General features: G+C 38.1%; 1 protein-coding gene across 1 annotated transcript in view; it reads left to right on the forward strand.

Moving 5' to 3' along the window:
* Positions 1–3991: 3991 nt before the first annotated feature.
* The window catches only part of SCAMP2 (secretory carrier membrane protein 2), a 1193990-nt gene continuing 1183942 nt past the window's right edge, over positions 3992–14039 (forward strand). The window contains exon 1 of the mRNA XM_044077186.1: positions 3992–4176. Within this exon, the coding sequence (XP_043933121.1) occupies positions 4120–4176 (57 nt within the window). The 5' untranslated portion in view covers positions 3992–4119. The remainder of the gene's footprint in view (positions 4177–14039) is intronic.

Here is a 14039-nt window from a genome sequence, read left to right on the forward strand (position 1 = left end):
ATAAACATTTAAAACTAAAATCTTAGCATTTCAATACTGAAGTGCTGCTTATGTAAATTTGTCCAAAGAGGTGACAACTGTATTTAAACCATTGACTGGTCTAATTGTTCTGTTTTGCTATGAAAGGCGTGGCTACATTGGAAGCAGTTGTGAATTAGTATAATTTCTCAAGACAATGGGAAACAGTTTCACACCCCTCTGTCTTCTTTACAGCATCCTGACTCCTGATATCAGCAGGACTAATTACCCATACAAGATTATCAGCAGTCTGAAGACTGGTAGAGAAGGGTGAAGGCTGCCAGCCTAGCCAGATAGAATTATCTGCACAATTCTATCATTTGTAAATATCAATGTAAAACTACAGGCTTGTTGTCTTAAATGTAAAGAAATACTGTTACATGAGGAATAATGTGACAACAGTGCACTCTACTGACCAAAGTAAAGCATGTGGTGACCCTTTGAAGTGGACAGTGGTGCCGAAAAGTCTACATGAAAAAATATTTCTATTGTTTTAACCAGGAGTTAAATTGCTAGATTTAAACATGCAAATGTATTTTTATTGCTCTGTTCCTGACCAGCTGCAATATAACAAAAGGGAGATGTCAAGAATGCAAATGCAGTTAATGTGTAGCCTGGGAACACAAGGAAAGTGTAAGATGATGTAATGTTTATTAGAACTGCAATAGCAATTTAAACAGAGAAAATCAGAAGGCATTAAGCATTTTTGTCCTGATCACCTAACTCACAGCACTGCCTCCTGCTCACATGTAAGTTATCTTAGACTTGTGTTTTCTTTTAGAGATAGCTAGAACTGGAAGATTAGACTGCTCTTCTGTGATGTCAGAAATGTAATACTGATTTATATAAGTATTTCTGTGTGATCTCTGAACTCTTTTGACTAGCACTGTGTAGCAGAAAGTATTGTCTTGTGGTTTTAATTATTTATTAGTAAATATTTTAAAACCTTTTAACTATGGCTGGTTTGTGTAGAGATAAGTTAAGCTCTAGAGTTCATTGCATATTTATAGTGATTACTACCAAGTCACTCTAATAAGCCTTGACTGTTTAGTCACATCTACCAATTGGATAATAATATTGCACAGTAATAATTTAACACAATTTTAAGGGCCTTTGAGCAGCTAATAAATATTAGCTGGGTGGTGGCAAGTGGTACTACCGTATAGTCTGGGTAAAAGGGGCACAGCTGGAGAACCTGTGCCAGCCTTTGCCAGGAGTGTCTGTGTGGTTGTATAAACTTATCTCAAAGTGTGTGTGAGCTACTTGGGCAGGGACACGAAGCACTGGTTGGACAGAGAGGGTGCTGGAGATTTTAGCTTGCCCAGCTAGGCTGAGATCTGGATGCTATAGCTGTGCCAGTGGGGAGTCTTATTGGGGACCTGAGGAGCAAGGGAGAGATCAGCCCCGGACTGTGATCTCTGTGTGCTCTTAAGGGAAATTGCAATTTACTGTGAGTATTTGTTATCCTTTCCTCGTATATGAGACGCCCTCTCTGGTGTTAGTGGTGAGGATTGAGGCTCCTTGATTGCTGGGCCAGGGTACGGGCATTACAAGCAGTACTACAGATTCTCTGTGTTTGTGATATGTCATGCAGGTGTAGACAAATTCGTCAACAAATTATGTGAGAAGTTAAGCTGACAAAGGTGGGTGGTCTTCCCCCTCTTTTGATTCCAAGCTGAGGAAATAAAAGGTTTATAAAGTACAAGCATGTACTTTATAAACCTTTCATTTCCTCAGCTTGGAATCAAAGGAAGGGAAAGACCACCCACCTTACAACCATGTTGGCCGCGGTGGTGCAGCGGTAGCATTGTTGCCTCACAGCAAGAGGTTCTCCTGTTCGATTCTCGGCTGGAGTGCGGGGAGTGCCTTCTGTGTGGAGTCTGCATGTCCTCCCTGCGGTTGGGTGGGCGTTCGAAAGACATGAGTAAATGGGCGTGCCTTCGTTGAAGGTTGAACATCGAGCTGGCACCTCGACGTTCATGAAAATCTACTGCCAATCATTAACGAACCGGACTTCCGCTGTGGCGACCCCTAACCGGGAACAGACGAAAGACAGCAACATAAAGTACAAGCATGTTTTGGGTAACTGCACACACCTGGAATCATACTGTAGGGAGAAAAGCAACCTAAAAGTTCGGTTAAGCTTTAGGAAAAGATAGAATATTCCTTTAAATAAACATTATTTATTCAGTGCATCACGCTACGTTTTCTTTTTTTTTTTTACATGGTTACACAGTTACACCCTCTAACAAAGCCATCAGAGTCAAATGTGTGAAAGCATTTCTGAATTTCTTATTTATTTAGCAATCACAACTTCATACTCATTTTCACAACCCATTTGTTGCACAAAGATAAGTAATTATCGACATACAAATGCTCTGACAAGAGCAAGCAGCTAAACAAAACAAGAGTTCACAAAACAATACCTACAACAAAATGTTTATATCATCCTCTTAAAGGACATCTTTTGTAACACATCCTGATTTCATAACTTAGGCATACATTTCTCTTGTTGAATTTCAAGAGACTATGACAGGAAATATGTCAGCAAAATCATAAAAAAGTATAGCATGGATGTGCAAGTCAGTACGTACCACCAATTAAGATGGCTAGAAAAAAATAAAATCTTGTTTGCTACTGAAGCCTCAACAATGAAGTTCCTATATTCTGTTCTGATACTGACATCTCAAGGAAAATACGTAAGACCTGAGCATAACAATGCAACACGAAGGCTCCAGTTGTCAACACAAAAGAGCAACCAAAGAAAATAAGGATCGTCTCTCATAGCAACATTAATCTACAGCATTCCACTGAAGTAGTTATTCATGGAAGTTTAGTGATTTAATAAGAAATGAAATGTTGCTGAAAGAGACCACACTTTTTTTGCTATTAACACTGTTCGAGAATCACTGTATCTTTATTTTCCAGACACAACTTCCTCCTGCGGAAAAGCAACCCATCCCCTTGTTTTACAACGGAAAAACACTTCTCAGGTTTCATCAGTGCCTCTGTCGACCTGTTAAAGTCTTCATTCCTCTCACCCAGGGTTTATGTTACTATGTTAATGCACTAGAAAGCCTTACAGATCGGCTTGCCTACATTCATTTTTACTTTAACTGTATTTGTCCTCCATTGTCCAGGACCAAATTCTGAATTTGGCAGCCCTGTGCTTCATATTTTCCACATATTACGGCAATACAGTGTTAATACTTCAGTTATGTTGTTAAGTATATATAACACCCGGTGCAAATTAAGGTCTGCAGCTGCCAAGCTTTATTCAGCAGACCTCCATAAACGTGGTTATCATTCAACACACCTTACTGGGCATGTAAGAATGCACACACGCCCAAACAATACAACAGTGCCACCAAAAGCTCAACTTTGTTTCTAGGTGCAGGCGCGGCCCATCGATGAGTAAAAGAAAAGTCACGGAGGATCACGCAACTTAGCATACGTAAATTAAGTTAAAGGATGGGCGCGTCTTAAAAGATATTCCTCGAAGCTCCTCATTGAAGGACCATTATTTTAACTGATACCCATGGTTTATATAACTAAATCAACACTAATACATTAAAAGAACCCATAATTAATATCACATTTTAATAATCCTATGAGCTTTCTAGATAAGATTGCTAGTAAGCTATTAGTATGCGTTCCACATTCTGCCCATTTATTCCACATTATGAAAGGTGGTGTTCCTCATTTTACAATTCTTACGATCCCCACTATTAGCCATGAAATCGCTCTCAATCAACATACTATACCCCTCAGCTACAACTTAATCTTTCAATAAATCACTGGTAAAATATCAAACAAACGAAATACTATAAGAATAGCATAGACCTAGCTACATAAACTCATACAGACATGTATAACTATATGTAGCTAACTCTATGCTATGCTTATACATACACCCACGTCCACACCGCCTATTTTGCGTCGCAAAATACTTGTTTACCACGTGACTTAATGCACCTGCGTACGTTGGCTGCGTCGTAACCAGGAAGCTTGTCAGCTGAAAGACTGGTACTTCGTGAAGTCTTACCCAGTTTAAGGTTTTGTGTATTTGTTTTGCTCGCCACTGCCAGGAGACTTGCCATCATGTCAGGTTATGACCCTAATCCCTTTGCGGCGCCTGTGGATATCAACCCCTTTCAGGTAGGCATTGGGACTGAAAGCAAATAGGGGGTATTTCTTAGACGTGGTGAGGTGTGTCTTGTACCTGACTAACAGAAATGTGGATTGATTGACACTCCGTATCATAAATCGCAGGGTTTTGTAATGTTCTTTCTGCCAATCGAGCTGGAGGGCGGAGTTAATAGAAAATAGTTTCTCTGAACATGAAGTGGGGTTTAAAGTCAAAAGGGGGTTCTGATCAAAGTGGTGTTTAAGACTGAAAAAGTATGTCACTAATGTTTATACCGAGTTCACGACTTGTACAATGAGTAAATATGTTTCTCAAGTTTTACAGGTGACGATGTTGTCCATCAAGTAGGGACACGTCTTAAAATAAATACAATAACTTCTTGTGTTGATACGGATTCTGAAAAGGGTTAAACAATGCTACCACCAAATTGTGTGGTATTTCTCAGGGCAAAAGGGAGACTTCTCACGGTTTAGGGGTTGGGCCGTATGGTAGTTAATCTTGGTTGAAAATAAATGTCAGTGTGAAGCTGTTAAGTAATTAAAAGTAAACACTGTTAATAGTTGCAGTGAGACTGTACAGTGAATGAAAATCTGAAGTACAGTAGCATAAGTATACCTCTACATTGGCCTTGATTTTCTTCAAAAGTACAGATTGTTTTTCATAAAGTGAAAAAAATTTTTTTTTTTGGGGGGGGCAGTACAATTGTGAGGATTATAGGCAGTAAACAGTAAAGCACATTAAAGATTAGGCATTATAGTTACATATGTTTTATTTTTTTTTTAGAAAACAGGTGATTGTGCTAATAATAATTTTATTTTATCATGTTTCTAAGTGAACGATCTCAATATTTAAAAAAAGTGTCATTTTTTCTCTGATTATTTTTGCTGTGTCTCAGATTATGAGATAACAGGTTGAAATTTTGTGCTGTATTGTCCTGGGCAAGTACTGTTACTTATTTTTTTTTAATTTGTTAAAGTTATGAAATAAATCAAACAACATACAAATGAACAGGCATGTATATCAAAGAGCGGTATCAGAGAAACTTGCACTCTTCAATTCATGTTGACTTGGTCTCTAATCCCCTTCCCTGTTTAAGTTGCTGCTATTTTGCTTTCATTGTTTTACTTGGGTTGCATTCATCATTTAATTCTGTGGCAGATTTGACATGAAAATTAAATGTTTCTGAGTCTGATATGCAGTGCTGTTGTAAGAGGAGGTTGACAGAGTTAATTAAAACCAACAGTGGGATTGGGTGGGGTGGGGGTAGGGTAAGGAACCTGTTTGACTGCTGTATAATCATTCTGGTATCGCTTTGGCCAGTACTCTGATTTAGATGTTGGATGGCCTGTTCCTTGCAATTGTTATGAGACCATTTGGAGTCTTTGACTAATATCTAAATGGCAATCATTTGCACTTTTTCTTTTGTTATGGTTATTTTTTTTTGTTGATTATATTATGGTATACTTGTTTTCTTGTGCTTTAAGAAGAATATTTCTGGCCAGCATATCTGTCCATTTAACAGATGGAAACAATGCTTAAGTGTGGATGTTTTAAGTATAAGCATTGTCAGAAGACAAAGTAAAATGGTGATTTGTGTAACATTGTTATTTTATGTGGGGATGTCCGACTAGGACACAGCCAATTTTTTGAGGTGGCCTAGGTAGAAACTCCAGATGCATGTCTTTGGAATGTGGGATGAAGCCAGAGTACCCGGAGGAAACTCACGCAAACGCAGGGAGGACAAACTCCACACAGAAGGCACCCCAGCTGAGAATCAAACCAGAGAACCCCTTGCTGTGAGGCAACAACATTAATATCTGCACCACTGAGCCACCCAAACATCTTGAGAATGAGACCCATGAAACTTATCTGTTTGGTCTTGTAGGATTTGTCATCTACCTTTTTGTTATGGATGAAACTGCCAATGATGATCACTTCAGATTTTGAAGGACAGTAGCCTTGACATCATTATTCATACTTTGCTGTTTAAAAGTTTTTGAGTTGTGCATTTAGGGTGGAGACACTAAAAACTAGTACTGTTGATTTGATGTGCAGGTGTCCAAGTTTGGGGAAGCGGCAGACTTAAACTGTAAATCTTAAGTGATGCTTACATCTATGCATTGCTGTAGTACAGCAAGAGACTGACTATATTATTAGAGACTATATTGCTTAGTCAGGGAATACTTAATATTTGATAAAGTACTTGTGTACTTATAACTAATATAGTTTGCATAAAATACAGAACTTTAAAATGACATAGAACACCACAGTAATAATAATACAGGCTAAAACTGAATACTATCATGAGTTTTTTTGACAAAGATTACATATCCTTAACCAGCTAAAATAAATGAGTAAGAGACCTCATAGTACAGGGGACTGACTCTCTTGCTGCCTTTTTGATAAATTCCAAAAACACTGTTAAAGATAGGAGATGGGGCAGACATTATCATGTTAGCTGCTTTTGAAGGCAGTAGGGACACAAGATGTACAGAATTAAATAAACCATCATAAAGAACTTGGTTCCAATTATATTGTAAAGTAAGGATTTTGTGCAGAACCAGAATAATATCATGGTGGCTTCCTAAGCATGGTAATCTTGTACAGGGCCTTACAGCAGTCCATATGGCTGGAAAACATGGCATGCCCTAGCATAGGAAGATCTGCATGTGGGGTGATGTTCCTAAGATGTAAGCAGCAAGATTTGACAATTTGAAATCTGATCCTTGTATGTCTATCATAAAAATAACACAAACTTCATACTTTCACAGAAGTGATATTCTGACACTACTGTAGACGATATTGAAGGACAACACTAGAGCAAAAGAATCACAAAACATGGTATGACTAACCTTGGTATTCGCCTTAAAAGTGAGTTCCAGCTGATTATTAATAATCAGTCATGGATGCATTCCATGTATTTTGCTAGCATGTTTATAGGAAATGTAGAGTTGGGAAGGAGAGGCAAAGCTCTGTATTGTTAGCATAATAATTGTATTGTAAATTTCTATCCCCTGTTAATGTCTCTGAAAAGGAGCATCTACTTGGCAAGTATGCCTAGACAGTTTATGATCACTTAAGATTTACAGTCTTTAAGTAGCCAAACTGACAGTAAAATGTAATATTAGAACTCATTTCTGATTAGAACTACCATATCACAGTTTTTTTTCTACGCTACCTACAATATGTAGACTTCTCTATAAGCCAGAAAATTGCCCAGCCCTTAACAACTTAATACAGCACTTTCCCCCAACAGAATGTTATGCTCTAGAGAAAAATCACTAATCAGTATAGCCAAGTCGTGTAGTACTGTAGGTTACTTTCCATATTCAAATAGTGTAGCTAAATTTATGGAACTATATCTCACTACCACTGAAATCCGTTCAGAATTTAAACTCATTTAAAATACAACTAAAACTTTGCCTGTGAAGCCAGTGGATCTGCTCCTTTTATATTTTTGGGATAAATGCCACTGTAAATTTCAGCTTTTTATTTCGTCAAACCATGAATCCCATGTCTTATAACCAGTCTTTGCCTATCCCTAAATAGTTTTACTAGCATCTCCGAGTTTTATACATAGTTTTGTGACCCTGCTCATCACTCCAACTCTATAATTCTGTTATAAACAGTATGATAGCCATATGTAATTCTCTGATCCTGTTTAATATCCCACATCTTAACTGCAATATTAATATTTTCTGCACTACCAAGTTCCTTCCTTCTCTTCCATTTCTTTGAATTTCTAAGTATTAATCACAAACTCTGTTTTCTGTATGACAAACCCACTAATACACCTCTTCAAATGTTCAATATTCAGTCTTTAAAATGCAAAAGTATCATTTATACTGTAAGAGTTGTCTTAATTTCATATGAATGCAATCTAGTTAGTAAACGTATATGTAATTTATTAATGTTTATTATTTAATGTCTGTTTATACAGTTACTGAATGTTTGTTTAAAAATGTTTGTAATATGTTTGAACTTTTCTTCCTGGGCCTCTGCTGGAAAGGGTTTTAGAGTAAACCTAGTTGTGCAAATCTGGTAAAGAAAAACTGGACCCGGAGAAACACAAGAGATGAGAGTAAGAAGAAGAGACGTTAACCCCACAAGCTAATCTCTGGATTTGTTCAGAGAGGTAAGAGGCAGACCAAGCTATGACTACTCCTTTAATATCCAGTTGTAATACTGGATTCTGTCCAAAAGGATCACATGGTCATCCATATCAGGCACTTACAATAGAGCTGAGAGAACCTTGCCTTTAAGATATTATAGACTACGAGCTGTTTCAGTATGATGTCTGGACCAGACACCAGAGTGGAATGGATCACTGATACTGTTGAGATAATCTAGTTGCACCTATACCGTCTTATAAAAGTTTACAAAGAAATTAAGCGTTTTGAGATATGTCATAATTTTCCTGATCATCAGAGTCTAAACCCACCTTTATGAGAATGGGAGTAATCAGTGCCTTTTTTTAAAGCGGCTGTAGATACCTCATCCCCTAATGAGAACAAAGCAAGCTAGTCAAAGTCTAAATATGTGTTTTTAAGGATGGGACTTACCACTACCTCATTTTAAAATAGATGGCAATACCTCCAACCCTAAGTGAGTACAAGATGATTTAGTAAACTGTTAGACCTGCCACCTCCATGCAGGATCTCAGCAGTCTGGTGGAGTAGAGATACAGTCCGCAGGTAGGTAATTGCATACTGGAAACAAGAGAAACAACATTTAAATAATTGGGAATAATAAACTTCCTACAGCTGCAGGGCAGCACACACACTGCAAAATCATCTTCTGCCCCATAGGTGCACTTATCTAATTGAGACAAGTTTTGCTGAAAAACTGAGTAGCTGGTTTGTAATACTTCAACTGACAAAGCTTTCTGGACAACAGGACAGGCCATGTAGTACAGTCTTCCTATTACCATGAAGTGGGAAAAGAGTTGTTGCTGTGGAGGTCACCCAGGATAAATGTAGCGTTTTCTTCTTGGAGATTTCCACCTCATAAACTGAATAGTGCTCATTAGACCATAGTAGTGTGATTGGTGATGTAAGCTTCTTCTAGAGTTCCAAGGTTAATAGAGTTTAAAGGTAATTCTATGGGTTATGAGCCACAAAATAGAGATGGTGTGTATGACTGAGGGTTAAGTAATCCAGAGAAGTTGTTAGTCTTATTATAAGCCTCAGCAAGCCCACCTGAATGAAGGGCACTACTGTCCTGAAGCTGCTAGGACTTTTTGATAATGAATTAATAGGCAGGAGTTTGACCAAGTGTGGCATTCACTGAAAAACTGTAAGGGAATGTTTGTGCTGATGGGTAGGACAGAAAATTAGTGATCGGATCAAACCCCTATCCTTTTAAAATACAGAGGAACTGTTTTGCAAGGGGAACAGACCACTTGCCTACCCTGATGTTAAAGTTGCCCAGGATCAGTCAGATTGGCATTGTAAACACTGAGGAGACAGGTGAACCAAGTATTTGTGAAATTTCCATGAAGAAATGTTCTCACACTGAAGAGGTAATGGAAGTTTATGCCTGTACCCATGATAAAGTTGAAGAAGTTGTTTGCTCAACCTGAGCCTTCTTTCAAGCCAAAGGATGAACAATACAGAACAAAGGAATAGGTCTTTATTGTGCCAAAGGATGAACAATACAGAACAAAGGAAGAGGTCTTTATTGTGACAGCAGTTTGCCTTTAACATATACAGATGATACTCACATTTTGGGGCTGTTTGCTTTCTGCAGATATTTAAGGAAAGCACAGCTTAAAGTGATTCATTAGTGTGTAACAGCATAAAGAAATGTTTAGAGGACTAGACCGGTTGGATGTTATCTGACATCTTTCAGCTTATAAGGATGAATGACACAATGAGTGCTTGAGGAGTATTCGGTCTCACTGGGAGCAAGATCATTCAAGGACATGTTACTAAGCCAGTCAAACAGATCAAGAAGGAAATGAAGCACCTTTTTATTAAAGCAGAACAAAATGTCTGAAATAACATGCTCTTTTAAAAAAAAAAACAATTAGCACTTGCAGTAAAAGTACATTGAAGTGATACAAAAAGTTGTGGCTACAAGGGGGAAATATCTGGTATTTACTAGGGGAGCGCTAAAGTAATGTTTGAAATGAGGCACTTTCATCTGTGCATGTTCATCAACTCCATCTTGTGTTTATTTCCCAATAAAGCAGTTCTTTCAACTTGGTGTGTGTATTTCTAGGGTCTTTGTTCCTTGAATACTATAGGGTAGAATGCAAAATGCCATGACAAGGAATTTGAGTCCCTCAATAGAAAAGATTCGTAGTAGTCATTGATGAGGTGGCTGACATATTGCAAATTCTGGTAGTTTGCAAATTAAATTCCATGTATAAATTGTAACGCTGAAAGAAAAATGTAGCAAAAAAATTGCAATATTGTGCAGTTACACAGGTAATGCGTTGGTAGCACATAAGGTTGTCAGCTACGTGAGTATTCTGATGGTGGTGACATTCACCCCAGTCCTGGACCAATACACTCCAGTCAACAAACACAACCAACACTCAACCATCAGCCATCTCACCAACCATCCATCATAGTCCCTCCATTCCCAAACAACCTTCCCCACAAAACTTCTGATCTCCTACTTTTAAACGTAAGTATCAGGAGCCTAATGAACAAACTGAGTGAATTTCACACCACCCTCTCTCTCTATTCACCAGAGATTGTAGTCCTAACAGAAACCTGGTGAAAACCTCACTTAACTGACAATGAAATCTTAACCCCCGGCTATAATATCCATAGACAGGATAGAACACAGAAAAGAGGAGAAGGTAGTGTCATACTGTATAAAAATACTCTCAAGCTTGAATGACTAGATATTAATGATCAAACCAGTGTCGATGCTGAGATACTGTCAACCCGACTTAAACTTAACCCCCCAAAAAATATAACCACCATAGTTATCTACATCCCACCAGACAACAACATTCACATAGTTGAATTTCTTTATAGTATATCATCTACCTCTAGTCAGGGAACCATAATGGTGGGCGACCTCAACATTCTCACCTGTACTAACAACAACCCCTCAAACTTCATCAGCCTTTATGGCTTCTCCCAAATAATCCAAACCCCTACCAGAATAGACAAGTCTACTAATAGACAATCCATACTTGACTGGACTCTAATCAGCCCACACTGTCCCAGCAGTCTGGCTGCCTCCCTGATACCCTCAGTGACCATCTACTCACCTACTTAATCAGACAATGTGCACAGCCTCAAAAATTTATATAAACACATTTATAACAAAAAAAAATTCCATACTCAAACAGTGCAACTGGACCCCACTAAAATTTCTACAGTTAGACAGTGCAGTAGAATATTTTAACAATATGTTCCTAAGCATACTTAACAACCTTGCTCCACCTAGAACTGTTAGAGTGAAATATAACTATGCACCTTGGTTAACAAATGACACAAAACAATTGCTCAAAGACAGAGACAAAGCACGGACCCGCTACCAAACCAATAAAAAACAATCCACACTTGATCACTATAGACTACTAAGAAACAGAGAAAAAAATTATTAAATGCAACACAAATCAGTACTACACTAACCTACAACAAAAACACCATAGTAACCCACACAAATTCTGGGCCACTATATAGCAACTATTACAACCTGGACTTTCCTCCACTCCTACTCCCAATACCTCTGAGTCCACAGTTAATATAGCAATGCAGTTTATCACTCATTTCATCAACTCCATTCACTCACTAACCAAAACAAATATTAATCCCACACCACCCCTAACAACAGACCTCACTGAAACCACCACATCTCTCTCTCAAACTTGTCCAAACCCGTATCATTAAAAGAACTCTCTCTAAACTTAGACCCACTATCCCACATTGCTGCAGATAAACTGCCCACCAAAGTTCTAAAACTAGCGGCTGATGCCATTGCATTTCCCATCTGTAGCTCAATCAACCATTCCATCACAGAATATTATGTGCCCAAACTCTGGAAAATATCCTACATTATTACAGTTCACAAAGAAGGTTTATCAGAAGACCTTTCCAACTATGGACCAATAGCAATTCTACCTCCTTTGTCTAAAACACTGGAAAAATGTGTACACCTCCAACTCGTAAATCATCTCCTTTCCAACAATCTACTTTCCAGCACCCAACATGGATTTCGACCTGGACATAGTACCACAGCTGCCCTATTAAGCTTCACACACACAGTCAACCAGCTTAAGGATAATAATCAACCTGTTGCTTCCATCTTTATTGATATGTCCAAAGCTTTCGACACAGTGTCTCATCAAATGCTCCTTCATGAACTCTCCTTACTAAACCTCAGCCAACCTGCTCTCACATGGTTTCAAAGTTACTTAACTCAATGACAACAGGCTGTTAAATGGCACTCTGATCTCTCTACTATCCATCTCAGTTGGAGTGCCACAAGGATCAATCCTAGGCCCTCTCCTCTTCAGTCTTTACCAACAATCTACATAAAGCTACCCAGTCTGCCACTATTATCCATTATGTAGATGACTCTACTCTGCTGTGCACCTTCCCTCTCACTACTCCAAGAGGTAACTCAGAAGTCCTTCACTTCCATAGAAACCTTGATCTCAGAACAAACTTCTTTTCTTATATCCTCTTCTAACAACATCATAATTGAACCTGTCACTCGCACAAAACTGATTGGGGTAACTATAGACACAGGCTTAAAATTCGATAAACACCTAGCAGCAGTAATAAAAAAAAAAACACATATCAAACTAGGTTCCTTATACACAGTCAAGCTTTACCTCACAGACTCTACCAGGCTATTTATAGCCAGAACCCACTTACTATCTACTCTTCTGTATGCTTCACCTATCTTTACTAACCTAAAGAAAACAGACTTAGCCAAGTTTGAATCTTGCTGTAACAAAATTGCTAGATTTGCAACTAACTCGCCATTTAGATCTCACTACTGTAGTGCTCTTCATCAACTGAACTGGCTTGAGCTGCCAAATCTCTTAAACTTCACCCAACAATCTGCTGCCCATCCATGTCATGCCAACCTGACAAATGTCCATCTCTCCAACTACCACAACCACAGATCATTATTAAAAATGTAAGATCTTCTAGCAAATTTGTACTAAATGTTACAAAATCAAACAACAGCTTTGATGACTCACTCTACTCTAATCACATTGCTAAGATACAGAACACTATACCTCTGGAAATCATAAATACTACTAACATCTTTAAATTCAAACAACTCATGGCTTTGCTCTTGTGCTAATCCTGGATGATTTTACCCTTCACATTTTCTCCTCTCTTTTCTTCACTTCCTACTAACACAGTCACAAACGTAACCTTTTTACAACTCCACCACCTGCTCTTGTCTAGTCCTACATTATTATCCCTTTTACTCTTTCACTATCATCACTCTTCGTTTTACTCTCTATCTTTTTCTGTTTTATGCACATCCTTATCAAGTACTCCCAATCTTGCTTCTTCAGTATCCTGTCATTTATCACATCACTCTTTCTTAATTATTTAGTGATCACTGTTTAACTTTTTATTGACACTTCCTCAATATCATGTTATGTAAGTAAGCTTTCCCCTAGATAACAACACTTGCTGATTGAATTAACTTGTCTCAGTTTTTCATGTGATAGGCTGTGTTGTACATTTGCTGTATATAATTGCTATAGTTGTGCACTGTCATGTTATTGCACTAATCTATAATTGTGTAAAATGTTATGTTAATGTTCTTTTGTTTGTAATGTGGAGCTTTCTCCCTGGGCCTCCCCTGAAAATGGACTAATGTCCAGTCAGACCTTCCCGGTAAACAAATGTCAAATAAAAAAAAAAAAAAAAAAAAAAAA

The sequence above is a fragment of the Protopterus annectens genome, chromosome 7.part0 (assembly GCF_019279795.1).
Source record: "Protopterus annectens isolate FY-2018-M chromosome 7.part0, PAN1.0, whole genome shotgun sequence".
Taxonomy (NCBI): Eukaryota; Metazoa; Chordata; order Ceratodontiformes; family Protopteridae; genus Protopterus; species Protopterus annectens.